The 24,740-nt window shown below is 46.5% G+C and overlaps 1 protein-coding gene across 1 annotated transcript in view; it reads right to left on the bottom strand.

The window, feature by feature from the left end:
• LOC117442937 (NLR family CARD domain-containing protein 3-like) overlaps positions 1-24,740 on the bottom strand; it is a 73,155-nt gene that overhangs the window by 47,075 nt on the left and 1,340 nt on the right. The window contains 3 exon segments of the mRNA XM_034078899.2: positions 2,477-2,650; positions 20,220-22,023; positions 24,538-24,734. Of these exon segments, the coding sequence (XP_033934790.1) occupies positions 2,477-2,650; positions 20,220-22,023; positions 24,538-24,734 (2,175 nt within the window).

Consider the following 24,740-nt stretch of genomic DNA (forward strand, 5'->3'; position numbering starts at 1 on the left):
CACAGTCAGTGAACTAAACCACAGAAGAAGAAATGAGACTTTAGCATCAAGATGCTCAGTGAGGATCAGAGTGAGATCAGCCTGATGTCTGCAGCTCAGAGTCAACACAACTCTCACATATTAACCTCAGCACAGAAGTTACAGATGGAGAACTGAGAGTCACCAGTCTGAATAAAGAATACATGATGTAACTTACTTTTAGAGCCGGGACTCGATTAAAAAAATTAATCTAATTAATTAGAGGCTTTGTAATTAATTAATCGAAATTAATCGCATTTTTAATCGCATTTTTTAAAATCGCATTTTTAAGCACAGGGCCATCTAAGCTAATTTACAGATGGCCCTGAGCCCAATAGAGATTGCCCTGAAAAATGCATGCGGACGAAATGGCACGAAGGGTTTGGGGGGCCTCCGTCCCCCTAGACATTTTTTAATTTTTGCAGGTCTTAGATGCTGTCTGGTGCATTCTCTAGACTGAATTATAAGATGAACCACCACAATATTATATTGTACAATTTCAATTGTATTCTTCATTTCACTTGTTTGTTTGTTCTTGTTTGTGTTTGCCCGCTTCCTGCATAGCTATAAGAAACACTTAAGTTGTTGGTCAAAACACTTTCCATCTGATGAAGGCAAATGCCTTCCCAGATGGAAAAAGTAGAAAACATTACATTCAGTTATAACTGCCAAAACAAACATTATTTACACTATTATGGCCCCTGTTAAAAATGTTTGTAATGTTAACTACTGTAAATTGGTCGAACGAATGCCTCCTCATCCGGAAGCTGACCGAGCAGACCCGAGCAGCAGTCGAGAGGAGCGAGCGCATCCGCGAAGCACACGTCAGAGTTCCCGTTAGCCGGCAAATCTAAATATCTTCGTTCAAAATAATTTCCCTTTAGAGCAATACCGCTTCAGTTGCGCCACTTATGTGACAGACAAGAAGAGTATGTGACAGACAAGAATAGTCAACTCTAATGTCTAACACTTCATGTGGAGAAAGAGATGTCCTGTATGGGTTGATTGTGCGTTGATCTGTTGGTAATGCCTCGGGGTTCCGGTGGGCATGTAAACAAATGCATAATGCTGCGCTATACTTTGTGGCCTCATCCAGTTGCATAGCGACACTTATTGTGTAGTTGTCTTTTAATCAGCAGGTAGTCATATCATTAGCTAGAACTAGCTGGATCTGATCGATATGGACATAAACGCGAGTGAAGTCTAATCTGACGGGAGAGAGAGATCAGCTGCTGCTGACGAGTCGAGACTCGAGACGCAGCTCTGCATGACCACATGCAGCAGTGAGCGGAACAAAACACACACTTCAGGTTAGAATATCACACGTAGCTATTTTAATTACCTCTCAAACTACCTAAACTAGTTATACTGTAGATATGTTTAGTTTTACTGTCGGGTCACTCATTACTGGATCCGCATGATACTGGCATAATAGATTGCCCGATCGGGCAACCAGCAGGTGAGGCTTCATTGCCCGAGCTAAATACTAGATGGCCCCGGGCCATCGGGCAGTCCTTAATGTCGAGCCCTGTATTAGTGAGCTAGGGAGTTGGTTATTTTCTCAGACGTGGACTTACTCATCCTGGCCCTGAAACCAGTCATCTGGTTGAGTGTGGGTTGGGTCAGGGTGTGGTTCCTTGCACTCGGAGTCGGGCTAACGTCCACGCTAGCTGCTACATGCTTTGCATTTAGGTGATACTTTAGGCTTGATGTGCTGCGGTGATATGCACATTCTTTTTTGCATAATTTGCACACCACCGTGCTCTTGTCGACGCTTCCACCCGTCCGTTTTTTAAAACAAAATGTCCCATCCACGGGGCCGACCAAAGCGGTCTCATCAGCTTGTTCGTTCATGTTTGACTATTGTTCGCCGTGGTTTGTTGTTGTTTGAAGTCCCATGCTGAAGTCATGAACGTTAGTTGGTGCTCCAGTATAATCGGTACGCCTGAAACTCATCCAGTGAGAAACGTTCCGCTGTGCAAAAATAAGTGCGATTAAAATGCGTTAATTTTTTTAACGCGTTAATTTTTGTGTAATTAATTAATCGTAATTAACGCGTTAAAGTCCCGGCCCTACTTACTTTAAATAACTAAAAGTTTAATGATCGGTTCAGAGCTGAACAATGTGTGATTTTCAGCAATGACGTAGATACAAACCCAAGATAACCTGATCTCAAGCTCTCTGAAGCAGTTTCTCTCTGTCATCAGATCTTTGACCTAACCTGAACTCATTCCTCTCCCTCACAGCTCCTCAGTCCTGACAGCATCTTCACTGACTCATGGAGCACAGGGAGAGTCTGTGGAAGCTCAACACTCTCCGTCACACATTCACCTTCTATAATGTGTGTTATTCTGCTAGATATTCCACCATTAGCAAAACAGAAATAATATGAAATAATTGAAATGTTCTAAATCATAAACACAAACAGATCTGTATGAACTGCAGTCAGTGAACTGACCTGAGAGCCTCCAGTCTGCAGTTTGGACTCTTCAGTCCAGAACTCAGACGCTCCACTCCTGAGTCCTGCAGATCGTTGTCACTCAGGTCCAGATCTCTCAGATGGGAGGGGTCAGACTTCAGAGCTGAGGCCACGACTTCACAGTCAGTCTCTGAGAGTCCACAGTCAGAGAGTCTATAATATCACATACATCACAACATGTGTCAGTATAAAAACAGAGGACACATTTCATTAACTTACTGAATTTGAAATGGAACAACTTTTAACATATGTCAATTTAATTTAATATTATAGTTTTCTATATTCATACTGCCAGCATCTCATGGAGCACAGGGTGAGTCTGTGGGAGCTCAAACACTCTCCCTCCCTCCCTCCCTCCCTCCCAGATCTGTATGAACTGCAGTCAGAGCTGAGGCCACGACTTCACAGTCAGTCTCTGAGAGTCCACAGCCAGAAAGTCTATAATATCAGATATCGTACAACATGTGATATTATAAAAAAAAGAGGAAACGTTTTAATACCTTCAAGGATTTGATAAAAAATATTTGACTGATTAACATTCACTGTTAGTCCGTTTAATAGATTTGTTCATTTGATAAATGCTTTGTCAGCCTGTTAGAGCTTATTATAAACTCTCAACATACATCTACTGATGCATCAGAACACATCTTCAGTGGTGTTTCTGGAATCATCGGGGGTTTCGGGTTTTTCAACATCTCCACCCTCCTCCAGGCGACCCAGAGGGGCTGATCAGACCCCAGCTGGTGTCCAGATGGCGAGCTACTGAGGACTCTAATGCTCTTCTCTTTCAGCAAGATCCATAATAAGCATTGTGGTAAAATCGGGTATTACCTGAGTCTCTGATTTAAAGATGAAGAAACTGCAAAGATATTAATAACTAAAATCACAGATTACTCTAAAATACTGCTGTACTGTATGTTGTGATCAAATGTTGTTGATGAAACCAAACCTCTAAAATACTTCATTAGACATAGGACTTTTCCATTCAAATGACAAATAATAATATGGTAAAACAGAATATGAAATAAAATAAAGTAAAAATAAGGAATAAATAAGATAATTATAACAAATACATTTATAATAGTAAAGTAAATACAAATAAATAAAAGCATTTTACACAAGGAGTTACATCTTTAGCAGGATCGGTTACACGGGGACATTTTCCATAATGTTCTTTTGAAACTCAATTAAGTTAAAAACCTTTTCAACTAGCTAGACATCTAGGTATCTTTTAACGCCGTTCCACCTTTTGATAAAGGAGTCCATTGTCATGTGTAGACTTGCCGTCAAAAGGAGTGTTGAAAAACATAATTTTCAGCTTCCAATCAAACTCTTTCCATAACTGGCTATTAATTTCCTTATGGCTGCCAATACACAAGCCTTTCCAAACAGCATCCTAATTGTGATGTTTAGTTCTAACTTCTAATTCCCATTTCTCTCTAACATTCCAGCTATTTTGGGAGTCGTCCGCCATGAGCCTCTTATATAAGTGAGAGACATGCTTTTTAGTTGGGAAGCACAGTTTTATCTAAAAAAGTAAAACTTTAAACATCCATGACTTAAACATGCGTGGAAGTCGGAAATAGTACGGAAGGAGTGGCAGACCGGGGTGGTGGATCAGAGGGTGTGTGCCAATCACAGAGGCATCACACTACTCAGCCTCCCCGGGAAAGTTTACTCTAAACCAGTGGTTCCCAAACTTTTTGTGCCCAAGGCAAACCAAAGCACAAGTACAAATCTCAAGGCACACCTATTGTGCGAAATAGCCCTTATAACACGTGTTATCACTCATATCATGTAAAATATCTGTAAATGTGCATAATTATTTACTAATGCCAAATAAAATGTGACAGACAACTATATTACTCATGATATATTTATTAACGAAATATTTCAGAAATTAATTTGAAACTGTATCAAATTAGGCTTCATCAAAGCAGCAACACACTCATTTAAACCAGACAGGTCACAACATTAAAAATGAGGCAAAGGAAACTCAGCAGAAATTCAGCACAGAGAACTGTCAATGCAAGGAAGCTGCATTGTCCATGGTCCTGAACTAAAATTATAAATGTAACATTTCAGCAATCAGCATTGAAAATGTGCTATTGTAAATATTTTTGCCAACTTACAAATTAGTGAGATACATGTGCCTGTCGGGGCGCGCAGAATGTTTTAATCCTTGGTGGCACTGAGGAGAGGGCCACTCGCAAGTCCTGTTCAACAGAGAGCCGTGACCTCCTGTTGTTCTTCATGTAAATCAGAGTAGAGAACGCCAACTCCAGAGATAGGGTCGTTACTAAAGAAATGTAATATATTACATATTACTTTAAAAAAAGTAATATATTACACTACTTTCGTTACTATCTACATAAAGCAGGGGTGGGGAACCTCCGGCCCCCGGGCCGTATACGGCCCGCGAGACCATTTGCTACGGCCCTCGAGGTAATTTATAAACACACGCAAAAAAGAAAAAAATTAAAGAAAGACCGCAAAAAAAATAAACAAGCGAGTGCCTGTTTTTCCTGGCCACGGTCAGGGTCCTTGAACACATGACGAGCCTAACGTGTCATCACGTGGTATATGTCTCGACTGACATGGGTGTAGTTCTGACGGAGAGCACCAGAACGCCACTCCAGCACTTCAGATAAGGAGCCGTACACATGCTGCAGTTTCTTCAGTTGAAAGCCCAGTGGCGATCTGTTCATCTGTCACACTGATCATACAGTCAATAACTGTGTTGTTATTAGCATCTGGTTAGCTAGCTATGCTAACGAATATAAGAAGAACACCCCCCTAGAGGAGGTTAGCCCCCCCCCCCCCCCCCCCACACACACAATTAAAATCATGTTCACATGGATAGGAAACTAAATACATTTGCACACATCTTGTGTCCATATCTTTCTGTGTTGGTGGTCACGCCACACCGTGGTCATGGTAAGATATCTGGATTCAGAGGTTGCTTTTTCTTTGCACAACTTGAAAGAAAGGCCGAATGAATGGGCTGTGATTTTGGTTTTTTTAAGCAGAGGTCAATCATTTGTACGGCCCTCGGAGGATGTTGGGAAAATTGAACTGGCCCTTGAGAGGAAAAAGGTTCCCCACCCCTAACATAAAGTAACTCGTTACTTTACTCGCCGAGCACGTATGAACTGCGCATGCGTGAGTGGCAATAACTTTCCTTACCAGCAGGCGGCGGTAGTGTGTATTTGTCATTCAAAACAGACAACAACCGGAAAACAGAGAGGAAGAACAAATGTCATATAAACAAACAACAAATAGCGTGTGCGGTAGCTTCACCTTAGCTTGTGTTCTTTGCAGGTGTGTGTTGCGGTTTGACGTGGTGTTTCCAGCAGAGGATAACAGCTTCTGGCCTGGAAGCTAGTTGTATATTGCAATAATAACGTATGGTTGTCACAAAATCCCACGGCACACCAGTGTGCCGCGGCACACCGTTTGGGAACCACTGCTCTAAGGTACTTGAAAGGAGGGTCAGGCCGATTGTCGAACCTCAGATTGAGGAGGAACAATGCGGATTCCGTCCTGGTCGTGGAACGATGGATCAGCTTTTTACTCTCGCAAGGATGCTGGAGGGGGCCTGGGAGTACGCTTATCCGGTCTACATGTGTTTTGTAGACTTGGAGAAGGCGTATGACCGGGTTCCCAGGGAGTTACTGTGGGAGGTGCTGCGGGAGTATGGGGTGAGGGGGTCTCTACTCAGGGCCATCCAATCTCTGTACTCCCAAAGCGAGAGCTGTGTCCGGGTCCTCGGCAGTAAGTCGGACCCATTTCCGGTGAGGGTTGGCCTCCGCCAGGGCTGAGCTTTGTCACCAATCCTGTTTGTAATATACATGGATCGGATTTCGAGGCGTAGTCGTGGGGGGGGGGGTCTGCAGTTCGGTGGACTAAGGATTGCACCACTGCTTTTTGCAGATGATGTGGTTCTGATGGCTTCATCGGTCTGCGACCTTCAGCACTCACTGGATCGGTTCGCAACCGAGTGTGAAGCGGCTGGGATGAGGATCAGCACCTCCAAATCTGAGGCCATGGTTCTCAGCAGGAAACCGATGGACTGTCCACTCCGAGTAGGGAATGAGTCCTTACCCCAAGTGAAGGAGTTCAAGTATCTCGGGGTCTTGTTCTCGAGTGAGGGAACAATGGAGCGTGAGATGGGCCGGAGAATCGGAGCAGCGGGAGCGGTATTGCAGTCGCTTTACCGCACCGTTGTGACGAAAAGGGAGCTGAGCCAGAAGGCAAAGCTCTCTGTCTACCGGGCCATTGTCGTTCCTACCCTCACCTACGGTCATGAAGGATGGGTCATGACCGAAAGAACGAGATCGCGGATACAAGCGGCCGAGATGGGTTTTCTCCGCCGGGTGGCTGGTGTCTCCCTTAGGGATAAGGTGAGCAGTTCGGTCATCAGGGAGGGACTCGGAGTTGAGCCGCTCCTCCTTCGTGTCGAAAGGAGCCAGTTGAGGTGGTTCGGGCACCTAGTAAGGATGCCACCTGGGCGCCTCCCTCGGGAGGTGTTCCAGGCACGTCCAGCTGGGAAGAGACCGAGGGGTAGACCTAGGACCAGGTGGAGGGATTATATCTCTTCACTGGCCTGGGAGCGCCTTGGGATCCCCCAGTCAGAGCTGGTTGATGTCGCCAGGGAAAAGAAAGTTTGGGGCTCTCTGCTGGAACTGCTACCCCCGCGACCCGACCACGGATAAGCGGGAGAAGATGGATGGATGGACTTAAACACTTTATCCAGGATCAAAGCCACAGAGCTGCACCTGCAAGGTGAACACAGCTGGTAACAGAACAAGTGTTTGAATGCGTACATTAACAGGTTTATGATATCACTGCCCGTCTAAGACACGAGTGGATCTGACTTTAATTACATTTGTCAGTGTTTCGTCAACTTATGTGTTGCTTAAAATAATACTTATGCATACAGTATGTGACACTGTGAGTGTTGCACGGCCAGATACGGCTCAGCTGACTCAGATCAGGAGATATTGTCAGGATTATTATGTCATGTCACGTTTCTATGTCTAGGTGTGGGTGTTTTTCCGTTCTCCTTGTTTTCCTCCCTGTATATTGTCTGGTCTCTTTTCCCTGTGTTTTCATGTCTGTCGTTAGTTTCCCTGGTGTGTCTAAGTTCCTGAGTGTTTTCACCTGTCACTCCTTGTGTGTCTCCTGTGCTCATCAGTGTCAGCCCCGCCCCTGATTGTTCCCACCTGTGTCTAGTTACCCTGTGTTTAAATTCCCCTGTCTCCCAGTGTTCAGTGTCAGTTCGTCTTGTCTATTGTCATGGTAAGGTCTATGCTCCTGGTACTCATGAAAAGTTTTTGATTCCTCACTGCGTGAGCGCATTCATTTTTTGTTCTCTGTTTTTTGTCATCTCGACTAGAGTTTTGGTGGTTACCTTTTTTGTTCATTTTTTCCAGTCATGGAAAAATAAAGTATCTTACAATACTTTACCTCTGTCTCCCTGTCTGCAATTGGGTCCAACATCCTAAGTGCCTGAGATCTTAACAGAACGAACTGACCAGAATATGGACCCAGCGGATATGGAAGATTTTGAGTTAGATCTGTTCGATCTAGACTTTTCCCTTCAATGTTCTCATGCCGAGTGGAAAGGAACTTCTTCTAGAAAGGACAAAGAGGCTATTCTCGAGAGGGCACGAATGGAGGTGGCCGAAATGCCTTGGTTGAGGAGTTCGTTGCCGGAGTGGTTACAGCTTTTCACAAGTTGTCCTGAGGACTGGTCCGACGCATCTAACCCTTTCCTCGGATCCGACTACGGTCCTGTTGGAGGTCCACGGAGTCTCCAAAGAGCCTCTAGGAGACGCAGGGCCAGGATTCCAGCCCATGCTCCAACAGCCATGATCCCGGTGTGGGATTCCCGGCCTGCTAGCCCCAGGCATGCTAGCTCCCTGTCTCCCAATTCCCAACCGGGCACCATATGCCTCGGTGGGATCCATCTGAAGTCAACCCATGCTTCTGCCCCAGGTCCTGCTCCTGTCCAGGAGACGTATGCTGGAACTCGTCTGGCTTATGGAGGTTCACGGAGCCTTCAGGCGGCTGCTAAGAGAAGGAGTCGCAAAGCCAAGCTAGCAGCCATGCCTCCATGCTCCAGTACCGGCCCACGCAGCTTTGCGTCCATACTCCATTACCTGGCTTACACAGCCAGGGTCCAGGCTTCCACTCCGCCCCCAACAGCCATGGTTCCGGCTCCAGTGCCGGACCCAGCAGCCATGGTTCCGTGCTCCAGTACCATCCCACATAACCATGGTACTGTGCTCCAGTACCATCCCACACAACCATGGATCCGTGTTCCGGTTCCTTGCCCAGCAGCAATGGTTCCGACTCCTGAACCGGTCCCCACAGCCATGGTTCCGGCTCCAGAACCGGCCCATGCAGCCATGGTCCCTGCTACAGATCCGGCCCCAGCAGCCATGGTTCTGGCTTCAGTACCGGCCCCAGTAGCCATGGTCCCAACTCCAGTTTCGGCTCCAGGACTGGCTCTCCGGCCGACGCCAGCTCCCCGTGTCCTGTCGGCGTACCGGCCGACTCCAGCACCTCGTCTCCTGTTGGCTGTCCAGCCGACGCCAGCTCCCCGAGTCCTGTCGGCGTACCGGCCAACGCCAGCTCCCCGAGGCCTGTTGGCGTACCGGCCGACACAAGTTCCTTCTCAAGACCCATGTCAAGTCCCCTCTCGAGTCCCCTCTCGAGTTCCCTCTCAAGTCCCCTCTCGAGTTCCTACCCAAGTCCCCTCTCAAGTTTCCTCTCAGGTCCCCTTTCGAGTCTCTACTCGAGTCTCCTCTCAAGTTCCCTCTCAAGTCTCCTCTCGAGTTCCCTCTCAGGTCTCTTCTCGAGTCTCTTCTCGAGTCCCCTCTCAAATCCCCTCACGAGTCCCCTCTCGAGTCCCCTCTCAAGTCTCCTCTCAAGACACTTCTCAGGTCCCATCTCGAGTCTCTTCTCAAGTCCCCTTACAGGTCCTCTCTCGAGGCCCCTCTCAAGGCCCCTCTCCAGTTCCCTCTCGAGTCTCCTCTCGAGTTCCCTCTCGAGTCTCCTCTCCAGTCCCCTTTCGAGTCCCCTCTCAAGTTCCTACCCGAGTCCCCTCTCAAGTTCCTACCCGAGTCCCCTCTCGAGGCCCCTCTCGAGTTCCCTCTCGAGTCTCCTCTCGAGTTCCCTCTCCAGTCACCTCTCGAGCCCCCTCTCAAGTCACCTCTCGAGTCTCCGATCAAGTTCCCTCTCAAGATTCCTCTCAAGTCAACTCTCAAGTTTCCTCTCGAGTTCCCTCTCAAGCCCTCTATCGAGTTCCCACTCAAGTCCCTACTCACGTGTCGTTGGAGGTTCCGCTGGGGGTCCTGCCAACTCTATGTCCTGTGCCGTTGGAGGCCCGCCGACTACTCTTCTGCCGGGGGTCCTGCCAACCCTAAGTCCTGTGCCGTTGGAGGCCCCGCCGACTACTCTCCTGCCGGGGGTCCTGCCAACCCTGTGTCCTGTGCCGTTGGAGGCCCCGCCGACTACTCTCCTGCCGGGGGTCCTGCCAACCCTGTGTCCTGTGCCGTTGGAGGCCCCGCCGACTACTCTCCTGCCGGGGGTCCTGCCAACCCTGTGTCCTGTGCCGTTGGAGGCCCCGCCGACTACTCTCCTGCCGGGGGTCCTGCCAACCCTGTGTCCTGTGCCGTTGGAGGCCCCGCCGACTACTCTCCTGCCGGGGGTCCTGCCAACCCTGTGTCCTGTGCCGTTGGAAGCCCCGCCGACTACTCTTCTGCTGGGGGTCCTGCCAACCCTGTGTCCTGTGCCGTTGGAAGCCCCGCCGACTACTCTTCTGCTGGGGGTCCTGCCAACCCTGTGTCCTGTGCCGTTGGAGGTCCCGCCGACTACTCTTCTGCTGGGGGTCCTGCCAACCCTATGTCCTGTGCTGTTGGGGGTCCCACCGACTACTCTTCTGCCGGGGGTCCTGCCGGCCCTGTGTCCTGTGCCGTTGGGGGTCCCACCGACTACTCTTCTGCCGGGGGTCCTGCCGGCCCTGTGTCCTGTGCCGTTGGGGGTCCCACCGACTACTCTTCTGCCGGGGGCCCTGCCAGCCCCGTGTCCTGTTTCGTTGGAGGCCTCAACATCACTTTTGCTGGGGGTGCTGCCAACTCCTTGTCCTCTTCCGTGGGGGATCTTGCCGACACCTGTCCCACCGGCTCCGGTTCCTGTCCGGTCAACACCGGCTCCTGCCCGGTCCCCTGAGAGCTGTGGTCTTCGCCCATCCTCGAACTCTGCCTTTCCCCCGGGCCGTCCGCCCGAGACCCCCTTTTTTAACTCTGCCTTGCCCCCGGGCCGTCCGCCCGAGACCCACTCCTCGAACTCTGCCTTGCCCCCGGGCCGTCCGCCCGAGTTCCCCTTTTTGAACTCTGCCTTGCCCCCGGGCCATCTGCCCGAGACCCCATCCATGGTCTGTGCCTTACCCCCGGGCCGTCCACCCGAGACCCCTTCCTGGTCCTCTGCCGTGCCCTGGGCTGTCAGTCAAGGCCCGTCCTCCGGACCCCCTCCACCCACCCTGCTGGACGTTTTGGATTTTTTTTTGTTTTTTGTTTAGGGACGTCTAGTATCCGTCCCTTGAGGAGGGGGTTCTGTCAGGATTATTATGTCATGTCACGTTTCTATGTCTAGGTGTGGGTGTTTTTCCGTTCTCCTTGTTTTCCTCCCTGTATATTGTCTGGTCTCTTTTCCCTGTGTTTTCATGTCTGTCGTTAGTTTCCCTGGTGTGTCTAAGTTCCTGAGTGTTTTCACCTGTCACTCCTTGTGTGTCTCCTGTGCTCATCAGTGTCAGCCCCGCCCCTGATTGTTCCCACCTGTGTCTAGTTACCCTGTGTTTAAATTCCCCTGTCTCCCAGTGTTCAGTGTCAGTTCGTCTTGTCTATTGTCATGGTAAGGTCTATGCTCCTGGTACTCATGAAAAGTTTTTGATTCCTCACTGCGTGAGCGCATTCATTTTTTGTTCTCTGTTTTTTGTCATCTCGACTAGAGTTTTGGTGGTTACATTTTGTTCATGTTTGCCAGTCATGGAAAAATAAAGTATCTTACAATGCTTTACCTCTGTCTCCCTGTCTGCAATTGGGTCCAACATCCTAAGTGCCTGAGATCTTAACAGATATGATACGATGTGATATGCCGCGGACTGTACTGTTACTTTGATCCGGTTACTTATGTTGTGGCAGATATTTAATTAAGCTTTCTTAACGCTAACGTTATAATAGTCAGATTGCTCTGAAGATGGGAGGTGATATTCTATTCATGTTCACGTTCATACAGTCGGTGATTTTTGCCGGCCGTCTTTCCTGCAACGGCAGTTTTGGGGTTTTTTCTTTAGGATTCCTATTAGGATCCCCATTAGCACTAGCATAAGCATTGGCTATTCTTCCTGGGTTCCTCACACACACAAAACATACAACTAAATTCAAACAAAACAGCTCATAATTTCATGCAATTTACAGTGCTGTATGAAGTGAAAACTAAAATGGTCATCCAATTATCGCCATCTTAAGGCCAAACACAAGTAAATACACATAATAATATATGCATACATAGCCACAGACACAGTTCTTATTTACTTTATAATACTTAAATCTTTTTTTAGCAACCTTTTGAAATGTACTTGAGAATTTTCCTGAATGATGTGGACCGGTAAAGAGTTCCAGCTGATCATGGCTCTGTAACTGAATGTTTTCTGTCGCATCACTAAGCCACCAGGGTGGGTGGAGGGGGTCAGGAGGACGGGACTGAGCTGACCGCCCAGGGGCACAGCCAGTGGCGGCGCCAGAGTATTTGTGTTGGGTAGTCTATGGTAGGGCTAACCCATACAGTGGTGGGGCTCAAGTCAGTATTTGTAATGTAATTACATACACGCTATATCGCACCCCTTGACAGTGAAACGCACACGTGAGGCTTTTATTAGCTTTTATTAGTCTCCTTTTATCAGCTAAATTACATCGAGAGCAACAGGTGTGAGTTAAACAATACAATAGCCTATTCTGCTAATTCCACGTTGTTACAACATGCTACGCAGCGGCAGAAACAAAAAAAGTTGGCATATAGAATTGACACGGAGAGAGAGAGAGAGAGAGAGAGAGAGGGGGAGACAGAGGGAGAGAGACACAGGTAAACAGAGAGAGACAGACACAGCACACAACAGGTAGCCTGTATCTCTATTGTCATACACAACACTTTTTCAAATGACCCATTATTACAAAATATATTCAAAACGCACTATTCACTCTTCAGGTGGGTCGTGTGACTCTGGCACCTCTTCGACTTGTACCTCAATGCGAGGGCGTTTAAGAACAAATCTATCCATCCGAAATATACAATTAATCCTAGAAGTTCTGCTGTCTGTCTGCAATTTACTCGGCGCGAGTTTGGGGACTGTGAACGTGACGTATCGACATATCAGTAATGCATGACGCAGCAGACCCAACGTTTCGTTGCTCTGATTGGCTGTAGGTCTATTCAAATTGCATTCGGAGGCATTTTGATCTGACCGCGGCCGCGCTGATATTATAACGCCAAAGAATTTTCACACCTTTAGTGTATAAAACTCCCCCACTACTTAGACTATTCCTGGCACCCCTCTTGCATAAGCCCGAATGGTCTCAACCATATTGTGTCAGTAACGTGCACTTGTTGTTACAGCAGGATCAGTTTGTGTGTTGTGGACACGACCGGTAGATTTTCGCAATCCGTGTTCTCAACATGCTAAAATTGTTCATGGTCGGGCTAAGGTAGGGCTAAGCCATTTCTTGGTATGGCTGTAGCCTACCCCAGCCATACCCTGGCGCCGCCACTGGGCACAGCAGAGGACCAGGAAGGGATCTCGGACGGACGGCCCGGGGGCAAGGCAGAAGCCGAGAAGGGGGACTCGGGCGGACGGCCCGGGGGCAAGACAGAGTCCAAGGTGGGGGTTATGGAGGGGCGAAGGCCACAGCTGGCAAACTCAGGGGGCCGAGCATGAGGTTGAAGGCAGCGGCAGGAAGAGTCAGGAGCCGGGCCCGAGGGCGAAGACCGTGGCACTCAGGGGGCCGGGCTCGAGGGTGAAGACCGCGGCTCGAGGGGGGCCGGGCTCGAGGGCGAAGACCAGAGAGCTCCGGAGGCCGGGCAGGACCCGGTATCGGCCGAACAGGAACCGGAGCCGGCGGGACAGGCCTCGGCAGGATCCCTCACGGAAGAGGACTAGGAGTTGGCAGGACCCCCCGGCGAGACAGGTGATGGCGGGGCCTCCAATGGAACAGGACAAGGGGTTGGCAGGAACCCTGGCAGGAGAGTAGTCGGCGGGACCTCCAACGGAACAGGACACAGGGTTGGCAGGACCCCCGGCAGGAGAGTAGTCGGCGGGACCCCCAACGGGACAGGACATGGGATTGGCAGGACCCCTGGCAGGAGAGTAGGGACCTCCAATGGGACAGGACAAGGAGCTGGCAGGACCCCCAGCGGAACCTCCAACGGCAGGGGACATAGAGTTGGCAGGACCCCCGGCAGAAGAGTCGGCGGCGGGACCCCCAACGGGACAGGACACAGGGTTGGCAGGACCCCGGCAGGAGAGTAGTCGGCGGGACCCCCAACGGGACAGGACATGGAGCTGGCGTCGGCCGGTACGCCGACAGGACACGGGGAGCTGGTGTCGGCCGGAGACGAGGGGCTGTAGTCGGGACCATGGCTGCTGGGCCCGGTACTTGAGCCGGAACCACGGCTGGAACTTGGGCCGGCACCATGGTTGTATGGGCCGGATTATGGCAAAAATCATAATCACGATTATTTGGGTCAATAATTGATATCACGATTATTTTGACGATTATTCATTGACCATTTATTGAACTTTAAAACAAATAATATTTTACCAATAAACAAGCTCAACAAATATGTTGGAGCGCACTTCCAAAACCATACTAAACATATATTAATATGATAAATAAAAATAAATTAGACCAAAATAAATTAAATGAAATATGTTGCAGTGCACTGCAACTCCAACATTTTGGTAAAACATATTCAACATATTCCACTGACCAACCGTCATGGTCCAGAAGTAACAGGAAATAAATGTTGAACTACAATTTAAGACCAAATAAAAATGTTTTGGCCACCATGGCAAATGCTGGTAGGGCTGCTCATGTCATCTCTTAAAGATTTTTTGCAAGAAACACCAGCTTGTTTACATGGTCTGGTTTCAGAGATGAGCGCAGGCAGGTGACAAGCCACCTGTACTGAAGACCCTCTCTGAAGAGGAACTTGTGGCAGTGCTGCCACATATGACACAGGAAAAAAAGAAAAGACTCTGATCCCTTTTGAAACCTCCTTTCCTATCACTATCACTCCTTTGTAACACTGTATTTTTATGATCAAATAGTTTACACAAGAGACGAGCATGACCATAGGACTAGACAAGCTACATCAGGCCATCTACTGGCACCTAAACCCAGGACAAATCTTCTGAAATCTTCTGTGTCTTATAGAGCTATAAAGGAATGGAACTCATTGCCCTCAGTTTGTACCAGAGTTCCCGTTAGCCGGTAATTACCGGACTACGACCGGTAAAATATGCTGAAGACCGGCAAATCGAAATCTCTCCGGTCAAAGTGTCCGTTCAAAATAATTTCCGTTTAGCGCAATACCGCATCAGTTGCGCAACTTGCGCCACTTATGTGACAGACAAGAATAGTCAATTATAATGTCTAACACTTAATGTGGAGAAAGAGATGTCCTGGATGGGTTGATTGTGCGTTGATCTGTTGGTAATGCCTCGGGGTTCCGGTGGGCATGTAAACAAATGCATAATGCTGCGCTATACTTTGCGATCTCACCCGGTTGCATAGCAATGCTTATCGTTTAGGTGTCTTTTAATAAGCAGGTAGTCCTATCATTAGCTAGAACTAGCTCTATCTGATCGATATGGACATAAAGTCTAATCTGACGGGAGAGAGAGATCAGCTGCTGCTGACGAGTCGACACGCAGCTCTGCATGATCACCTGCAGCGGTGAGCGGAACAAAACACACACTTCAGGTTAGAATATCACACGTAGCTATTTTAATTACCTCTCAAACTACCTAAACTAGTTATAGATATGTTTAGTTTTACTGTCGGGTCACTCATTACTGATCCGCGAGCTGCATGATACTGACGGGCTGTCAGGAGAGGGAGAGCCCGCCGTTTATTATTCCCGTGTTATTGTAAATTACTGTTCACTTTTGAATAATGTAGTTAATCTACTATAATTAGTTTGTTTAATATCGAATCATATCAATTTGTTTTAAAGCACAATAAATAATAATTAATAATAATAATAATTTAAACTTTAACGGACATGTTGACCGGCGAAAAAATATTCTAACGGGAACTCTGGTTTGTACATGTCAACGATGAATCTTCCACGCAAAACAAAGTTAGCCATGGAGTGCCACAGGGCTCAGTGCTCGGACCTATTTTGTTCACATTATATATGCTTCCGTTAGGCAATATTATAAGGAATCATTCTGTACATTTTCATTGTTATGCGGATGATACTCAACTATATTTATCATTCAAGCCTGATGAAATTAATCATCTAAATAAAATTCAAGACTGCCTCAAGGACTAGTTTTGCTGATATAGGCTTAGTTTGTCGGGGAACATCTTACTTCTTCCTTCTCTCTGTCTATACCTGTGTACTCTCATGTTCCGATTAACCCAGCTTCCCCAAATGTCTTTCTTTTTGGTGTCTATATACGCCGGGATCCGGAGTCATGGATGATCCTGTTGCTGCGGTCCTGTGTCCTGGATCGCGAGCCCTGGATCGCGAGTCGTGGCTGTGGTCCTGGATCATCGGTCCTGGATGGATATCCTCGTGGATTCATCTTCCTATTATACACACATGCATTTCCAAACATCTGGTCTACCTATGTTGCAAATGTATTATCTTTTCAATTTACACACGGCATCTATTGCACGTCTGTCCGTCCTGGGAGAGGGATCCCTCCTCTGTTGCTCTCCCTGAGGTTTCTCCCATTTTTCCCTTTAAACTGTGGGTTTTCCTTGTACCATGTGAGGGTCTAAGGACAGAGGGTGTCGTATTGTCATACTGATATTTTGTACACACTGTGAAGACCACTGAGACAAATGTAACATGTGTGATATTGGGCTATATAAATAAACATTGATTGATTGATTGATTGATTGATTGATTGATTGATTGATTGATTGATTGATTGATTGATTGATTGATTGATTGATTGCCAAACTACCTTGCTGAAATAGAGTCCAGAGCCTCTTTCAAGAAGCGATTTTTCTTATATGGGAAAAACTGTCTCCTGGGGTCGTGCATTTGAGTCTTACTACCTTTAGTTTCAAGTTCGTGACTCTCTCCTTTAAAGAAATCGGAGCAGTGAGCGTTAACTCTTATTATTGATTTAGGATCCTTGTAAAGCAAACTAATCCATGTAGTAAAAAAAATTCAAAACCCATTTCCAATAATGTTTGTTCAAAAAATAGCCAATCAACTCTATCAAATGCTTTCTCAGCATCTAAGCTGAGAAGCATTGTAGGATGTTTACATTTTTCCGCTATTGACTGAAGGTTTAAAGCTCTCCTTACATTGTTCCTCCCTTGGCGACCTGAAATAAATCCTGTCCGGTCAGCTTTTATTAACTTCCTTATATCATTTTGTACTCTGGTCGCTAAGATTGAAGTTTTATAATCAACACATAAAAGACTTAAGGGCTGATAACTAGTACATTGTAGAGTTTCCTTTCCCTCTTTATGCAGGACTGTGATGATAGCTTGCGACCATGATTTTGGGGGGTCTCCTGAATTCAATAATTATATACTCTGCATAATATAGGGGAAAGATAATTCACGAAGACTAGTATTCCCCTGCAAACCCATCTACTCCCGGTGATTTGTTGTTCTTTAGTTTAGCAATGGATTCTTTAATTTCCTCTTCTCCGATAGGCTCTGCTAATTTAGATGCTTTGTCAATTGTCAGTTTTTTTATTTTGTGGGGTTTTAAAGAATCACAAATTCTTTCTTTCTTAAATTCCTGATCTTGCCCTTTATAAAAATGTGCGTAATATTTTGCAAAAGCTTCTGCTAATTTTTTAGGGTCTGTTTCTGTCTGGTTTGTTTCAGGATTTTTAATTTTAGAGATAATGCGGCTGGACTGGGCTTTCCTAAACTGAAATGCCAATAATCTACTAGCCTTATTTCCCATTTCATAATATTTTCTATATGAACCAGAGGAATCCGTCTGTTTTGTATGTTAATGCTTCATCCAGTTTCATTCTAGATTTCTTCAATTTCTTAAGTACTTCCTCTTTTCTTGCTTATGTTCCCTCTTTAACCTTTTAATTTCTGTTTCCAATTCTTGTTGTTTCACAAGTCTTTGCTTCTTTAATCTAGAACCTATAGAGATCATTGTACCCCTAATTGTGGCCTTATCCCATAGCCCCGAAGGAGAGACAGTACCATTATCATTCAAGGCAAAGTTTTTTGGATAGAGCCAAATGTATTTCCTGTTTTATATGGTTATCTGCCAGTAGTGAGACATTAAGTCTCCAGTTCTTAAAACATTTATCTAGCCCTAAATTAGTTTTCATAGAGACAGGACTGTGGTTTGAAATTGTGATTGGTTCAATTACGCTATCTTTTATTCGGTATGTGTCCTTTTTTAATACAAAAAAGTAATCTATTCTCGAGTAACTTCCATGAACGTGGGACATGAACGTGAAGTCGCTTGGATGCAAATGACGCCAGATGTTGACTAATCCCAGCTCCCTCATCATGTTCAGTATACAATTGAAGTCCAACCCTAACCCTATGATTATTATTCCCTCTCCATTATCGGCCACTAGGGCTGCAATCTTTTTATTTCAAATGTTGGCATTCTTCATTTGATGCATACACATTTAAGATTATTTTTAGACCTGCTATCGTTCTAATCACCATAACATAACAACCCTCAATGTCCTGTAAGACTTTCTCATTGTTGTAGTATACTGATTTGTTAAATAAGATGGCTACTCCCCTTTTTTTTCCTGTTCCCACATGATGCACTATAGACCTGGTCAACCCACTCTCTTTAACTTTAGGTGCTCTATTTCGGTTAGGTGAGCTTCCTGAATCAGAGCTACAGAACATTCCAGCTTCATTAATTGTCCCAGGATATTTTTCCTGTATATATATATATTGAACTGAACTTCCACCTGCCCGATCCCCGTTGGCTTTTTGGCAGAGAGGTGTGACCTACCCTCTCAGTGGGAAAAAGCACATAAGTGCAAACATGACCAAAAATACATTACCATGAAAAAAAGGTCTAAGTGAGTGTAATCCACTCATTCCGAACTAAGAAAATGGTTTCCGCCAGAATTTAAGAAATGGTTTATAGTATTTTAGAATAACCTATGAGAACAACCTATTTTCTAGTATTTATATAAGGAACAACTATATACCTTATACATCTTATATTCACTATATATTTGTTATCATTACTGTATGTACAACAGAGCTAACTCTGACTTTCTTCGTCTTCCCGCTGCTCCTCCATCCTTCCTTTAACTCCTCCTCACTGCGTTCCTTTTCTCCACAGCGCACCTCGAGTCCCAGGTCTTTCGGCAGCGCTGCAGCGCTCGCCAGCGTGGAGTAGGTATTCTCCCTGTGCTCAGCTTGAGTTTTAACTGCGCTGGGTATTAGCACTTTGCCGGTATTTCCTTCCTTTTAAGCTGCTTGATGACTGCATGTACTTTAGCCTTCTTCTTGTGTAACTGAGGAGAGTAGACCTGGTAAAAAAATATCCTCTTATCTTGGAAGAAGACCTGTCACTCCATGCCTGTCTTATCACCATATCTTTAATCGCTGCATCTAAAACTCTCATGATGAAGGGTCTGGGAGGGGCTGTCGGGTCTCTGCGTGTAGACAAGGGTGACCGGTGTGCTCTCTCAATCTTAATGTCCATTTGTGGCTGTATTTTAAGCACCTTGCGTAATAGTTCTTTAATGATTTCAACCATGTTTCCTCCCTCACTCCCCTCTGGTACCTGAAAGATTCTCACGATGTTCCTTCTCAGTCTATTTTGGAGATGGTTGCAGGCGGCTGTAAAGGCAATGTCACGGTGTAGCAGGTATTGTAGCGCCCTGTGTTGCCGCCCCGCTACATCTTCCGCCATGCCAACTCTGTCCTCCAACTTTCCGATCCTCCCTTCATGTTCTAATCGCCAAAGAGCTCTTTTTATTTAATTATGCCCCTCTTGGTTCTCCTTACGTAGTTTCCCGAATACCTCCAGCAACATTACTTCATGGTCCGGCTCGCAAATCACTTTTTAAGCTAAGGTTAGCTGGGCTAGCTGGTCTCCACGGTTTATCACCTTTTTCCTTCAAAACGTCCCGTTTGCTGGGACCTTTGTTTCTGGTTGACGAGTGCTCTTCTTTGCATTAAAAAACATATAATATCTCTAGTTGTCTCTATTTTTGTATAACTTCTGACGGAGCTCCACTTCTAAGCTGCTGCTTTTTTCAAGATGTCACCGGAGGTCCTGTACTTCATTAGTTTGACATGCCTTGGTGTCACCGCCACCACCCAAAGTAATTACTACAACTACTGTGTTCATTTTATTTTTTTCTAAAAGTATTTAAAACATTTTAAAGTGTTTATTTGAAGAAATAAACTTCTGATCTTAATTAGTTTATAAAGTTAATCACATCTGGACTTACCTAGCCTTCCTGCAGTTCCTCACAGCTGGAAGCAGTCTCCGTCGTCCCTCCTCTGATGTGTTGTACTTCTCCAGGTCCAACTCATCCAGAACCTCCTCTGACATCTGCAGCATGTAGGCCAGAGCAGAGCAGTGGATCTCAGAGAGTCTCTTCTCTGATCTGTTCCCTGACTTCAGGAACTCTGTGATCTCCTGATGAACTGAGAGGTCCTTCATCTCTGTCAGACAGTGGAAGATGTTGATGCTCCTCTCAGGAGAGATGTTATCACTTCTCATCTTCTTCAGGTTGCTGATGGCTCTCTGGATGATTTCTGGACGGTTGTCTGTGCGACCCAGCAGGCCTCCTAACAGCCTCTGGTTGGACTCCAGAGAGAGGCCGTGGAGGAAGCGGACAAATAGATCCAGGTGGCCATTTTTACTTCTGAGGGATTTCGCCATGGCTCCCTTTAGAAAGACATCCAGGGATGGGTACTCCTGATCTCTGCTGTTGTTGTAGTCTCCCTGCAGGAAGTCCTTCAGTACCGCTGTGTCTCTGCTGGTGTAACAGTGCAACACGTAGACTGCAGCCAGAAACTCCTGAACGCTCAGGTGAACAAAGCAGTAGACTGTTTTCTGGAAGATCACACTCTCTCTTTTGAAGATCTCTGTACAAACTCCTGAGTGCACCGAGGCCTCGTTGACATCAAGGCCACAGCGCTGCAGGTCTTCTTGGTAGAACATGATGTCTCCTTTCTCCAGATGTTCAAACGCCAGCCTCCCCAGCTTCAGAAGAACCTCCCTGTCAGCCTCCGTCAGCTGCTGTGGACTCGCCTCATGTCCCGCTTCATACTTCTGCTTCTTCCTCTTGGTCTGGACCAGCAGGAAGTGTGAGTACATGTCAGTGAGGGTCTGGGGCAGCTCTCCTCTCTGGTCTGTAGTCAGCATGTGGTCCAGAACTGCAGCAGTGATCCAGCAGAAGACTGGGATCATGCACATGATGTGGAGGCTCCTGGAGCTCTTGATGTGAGAGATGATTCTGCTGGACAGGTCTTCATCACTCCATCTCCTCCTGAAGTACTCCTCCTTCTGGGCGTCAGTGAAGCCTCGTACTTCTGTCACCCTGTCCACACACTCAGGAGGGATCTGATTGGCTGCTGCCGGTCTGGAAGTTATCCAGACGAGAGCCGAGGGAAGCAGCTTCCCCCTGATGAGGTTTGTCAGCAGCATGTTGACTGAGGACTGCTGTGAGACATCAGACACGACCTCTTTGTTTCTGAAGTCCAGAGAAAGTCTGCTTTCATCCAGGCCGTCAAAGATGAGCAGCACTTTGCAGACAGCCAGCTGCTCTGCTGTGACCTTCTGTAAGGTCGGATGGAAGACATGGAGCAGCCTGAGAAGACTGTACTGCTCAGCTTTGATCAGGTTCAGCTCCCTGAAGGAGAGCGGGATCACCAGACTCACATCCTGGTTCTCCAAACCCTCGGCCCAGTCCAGAGTGAACTTCTGCACCGAGGAGGTCTTTCCAACGCCAGCCACTCCGTTGGTCAGGACCGCTCTGATGGGAGTCTGCTGGTCAGGTGAGGCTTTAAAGATGTCCTGGCACTTGATTGGAGTGTCATGGAGGGGCTCCTTCTTGGAAGCCGTCTCCAGCTGCCTCACCTCATGCTGGGTATTAACCTCTTCACTCTGGCCTTGCGTGATGTAGAGCTCAGTGAAGATCCTGTTGAGGAGGGTTTCCCTTTCATCAGTTTCTTCAGTCACACGTTCACATCTCCTCCTCAGACTGAGCCTATGTTCATCTAAAACCTCCTGCAGACCACGTTCTGCTGGAAGAGACGGAAACGTGAGAGAATCAGGAAAATAATTTTTTAAATAATAAACCAGAGAAATAGAGACAGGGTTAAAAAAATGTGTTTTTGATATAAAATATTCTAACGTCTATGCTTTACAACAAAATATTAAACCCAACAAAAATTAAACAAGAACAATCCTGGACATGAAGACACTAGTAGGAGCCTGACATCTTCCGTCCAGAAACAGCACTTTCTATGAAAAAATATTGCTGTTCCTCATAAATTATTTTAATACACAATTGACAGTGTTTCCCCTAGGATGGAGTCATAGCAGCGGTGCTAAGGCACATGGGCCCAGCATAATGTGAGCGCAGACCGCGTGGAACTTTTTAGTGTGTGCACGTGCGAAGTGCGCCCCGCCAATTTGTTTCTATGTGTCTGCCAGCACAAGAAAGGCTCGTCTTGAGGCCTAGTACCAGGGCCGGTTCTCGACAATTTGCTGCTCTAGGCGAGATTTTAGACGAGATTTTATATATAAAGAATAAATAAAAAATCTCTACTAAAGACAATACACTACAAAAACAGAAACTTATTGACATTTTGACGTAATATACGTAAAAATGGCTTCAAATCTATTCAGTATCTATTCAGTATTGTTTGAATTGGGGGCTGGACGTCACATCCTCTAGGGGGGTCCGGGGGTATGCATTTTAAAGTAAAATGCTTCAATCTGGTGCACTTTGAGCACACAATTACTAGAGACCTGATCTAGGGGGTACAACTCTAAACACCCATATGAAAAAGATCGGTTTACATTTTAATAATCAAATAAGTATATGAACATAACCAATAACCTACCATACCTTATTTTATTTTTGTTGTTCATTCATATCTTATTTTACCTAGTTAACATTTATTTATTAAATGCATATTTTTGTATCCCTCCAACTTCAAACGATATTTTTGGTTTACTGTCCTACAGTAAACATTGGAATGATTTCAAACCTGTTTTTATTTATCCTAATAATTATAAAGTAGTGTCTTGGAAATATGTGTTTACATAATTTGTGGTCAAAACGTTTGAGACCCACTGAGATGACTTAGACTAAAATTAACTTATCTAAACACTCAGAGTCCTTCACCTCACTGAGCCTCTCAATCTGACAGGAGAGCTCTCCTCCACCCTGGTTGTAGAAACATCTACTTCATATATCCGTTAGCGCAGCTAGCACCAGATTCTAGTAACAACAGTGCCGGTACCGGTGCGCCCTCTCTCTCTCTCCCTCTCTCGCTCGCACTTTGGCTGTGTGCGGGCGCCTGATAAGCCAACATCCCCCACTTTCATCAGTTGCAGCGCCCATCGTACAGGGCAAATTAAAAGTGTAACCGGGGTGAAAAGGGTGTTACATTTACTTAATTATGAATGTTGTTACATCAAGGCCGAACATTAGGATGAGCACCAACGGTCAACATTTTTTTTTCTAGGGCTGTCAAGTTAACGCGTTAATAACGCCACTAATTATTTTAACGCGATTAACGCATGTGTTTTTTTTTTCCTCGGCCGCCCCGTAGTTTCAGAGCGCATCGAGTTTAAAATACCATCTACACGCTGATGCTGACAGCCCAGCTCCTGCCGTCCGCTTGCGGCAGACCACACTTCCACGCTCACCGGCAGGCACCGACTGGCCATCGGGAGGACCGGGAGGGTGTGTGTGTGGCCCGAGCGAGCGAGAGAGAGACCTTACGTGCATTGTTGTTGTTAGCATCTGGTGCTAGCTAGCTGCGCTAACGGATACGAGGAGCAGTTTAAATGAAAACAGAGGAGCGACATTTCGCCACAACTGCGCCGAGCACTTGACTTGATGCAGGAAGCCAGACAGCGGGACATTGTACGAGAAGTCAGCACACTCAGCACGGATAGTGCGCGCAACATGATAAATAGCATAAAGCATGTTTGTCCACTCATATGTTGATAAGAGTATTAAAAACTTGAACAATATTCCTCTAAGGTACATTTAGAACAGATAAAAAATGTACGATTAATTTGCGATTAATCGCGATTAACTACGGACAATCATGCGATTAAATATTTTAATCGACTGACAGCCCTAGTTTCTTCCCCTCCCAGAGCTACCAGCACAGCTTCCCCCAGATATGGCGCCCTAGGCGACCGCCCATGCCAAAATCGGCCCTGCCTAGTACATACAGTGGCAATGTCTCAAGATTTAGCAAAAATACACCTTTATTGAACATATAAATACTACAAATCCACATAACAAACAATCAAAAAGGAAAAAGGGTCACCACTTATTATTATTTAAAATGTTTAGGTTTTTTGGGTACCTGGCTGGCGCCCCCTAGCAGCGGCGCACATATTTCAGCAGCGGCGCTGCGCCGCCACTATTTGTATATAGGGGAAACACTGATTTAAAAAAAAAACAACAAGAAAAAGATTCGATGGTTCGATGCATTCATAAAAGTTGCCACAATAGCAGACACCCAGCGCCCAGACGGCGGTAAAGATGCTGAACGTGTTCGGCCTCTTACTTTGTAAAATGCTCCATCTTTCTCCACACTGGGGACAGGAGGGGTCTCCTGATGGAGGTCGCTGCTCCCGGTATGAGGCGATGCACTGTCTGCAGAACCAGTGTCCACAGCTGGTAGAGACTGGATCCTTCAGGACGTCCTGACACAGAGCACAGGACAGCTGCTCCTCCACAGGAACACCACTCTTCCTCTTCCCTCTGTGG

This window comes from Pseudochaenichthys georgianus, unplaced genomic scaffold, assembly GCF_902827115.2.
Source record: "Pseudochaenichthys georgianus unplaced genomic scaffold, fPseGeo1.2 scaffold_507_arrow_ctg1, whole genome shotgun sequence".
In the NCBI taxonomy this organism is placed as follows: domain Eukaryota; kingdom Metazoa; phylum Chordata; class Actinopteri; order Perciformes; family Channichthyidae; genus Pseudochaenichthys; species Pseudochaenichthys georgianus.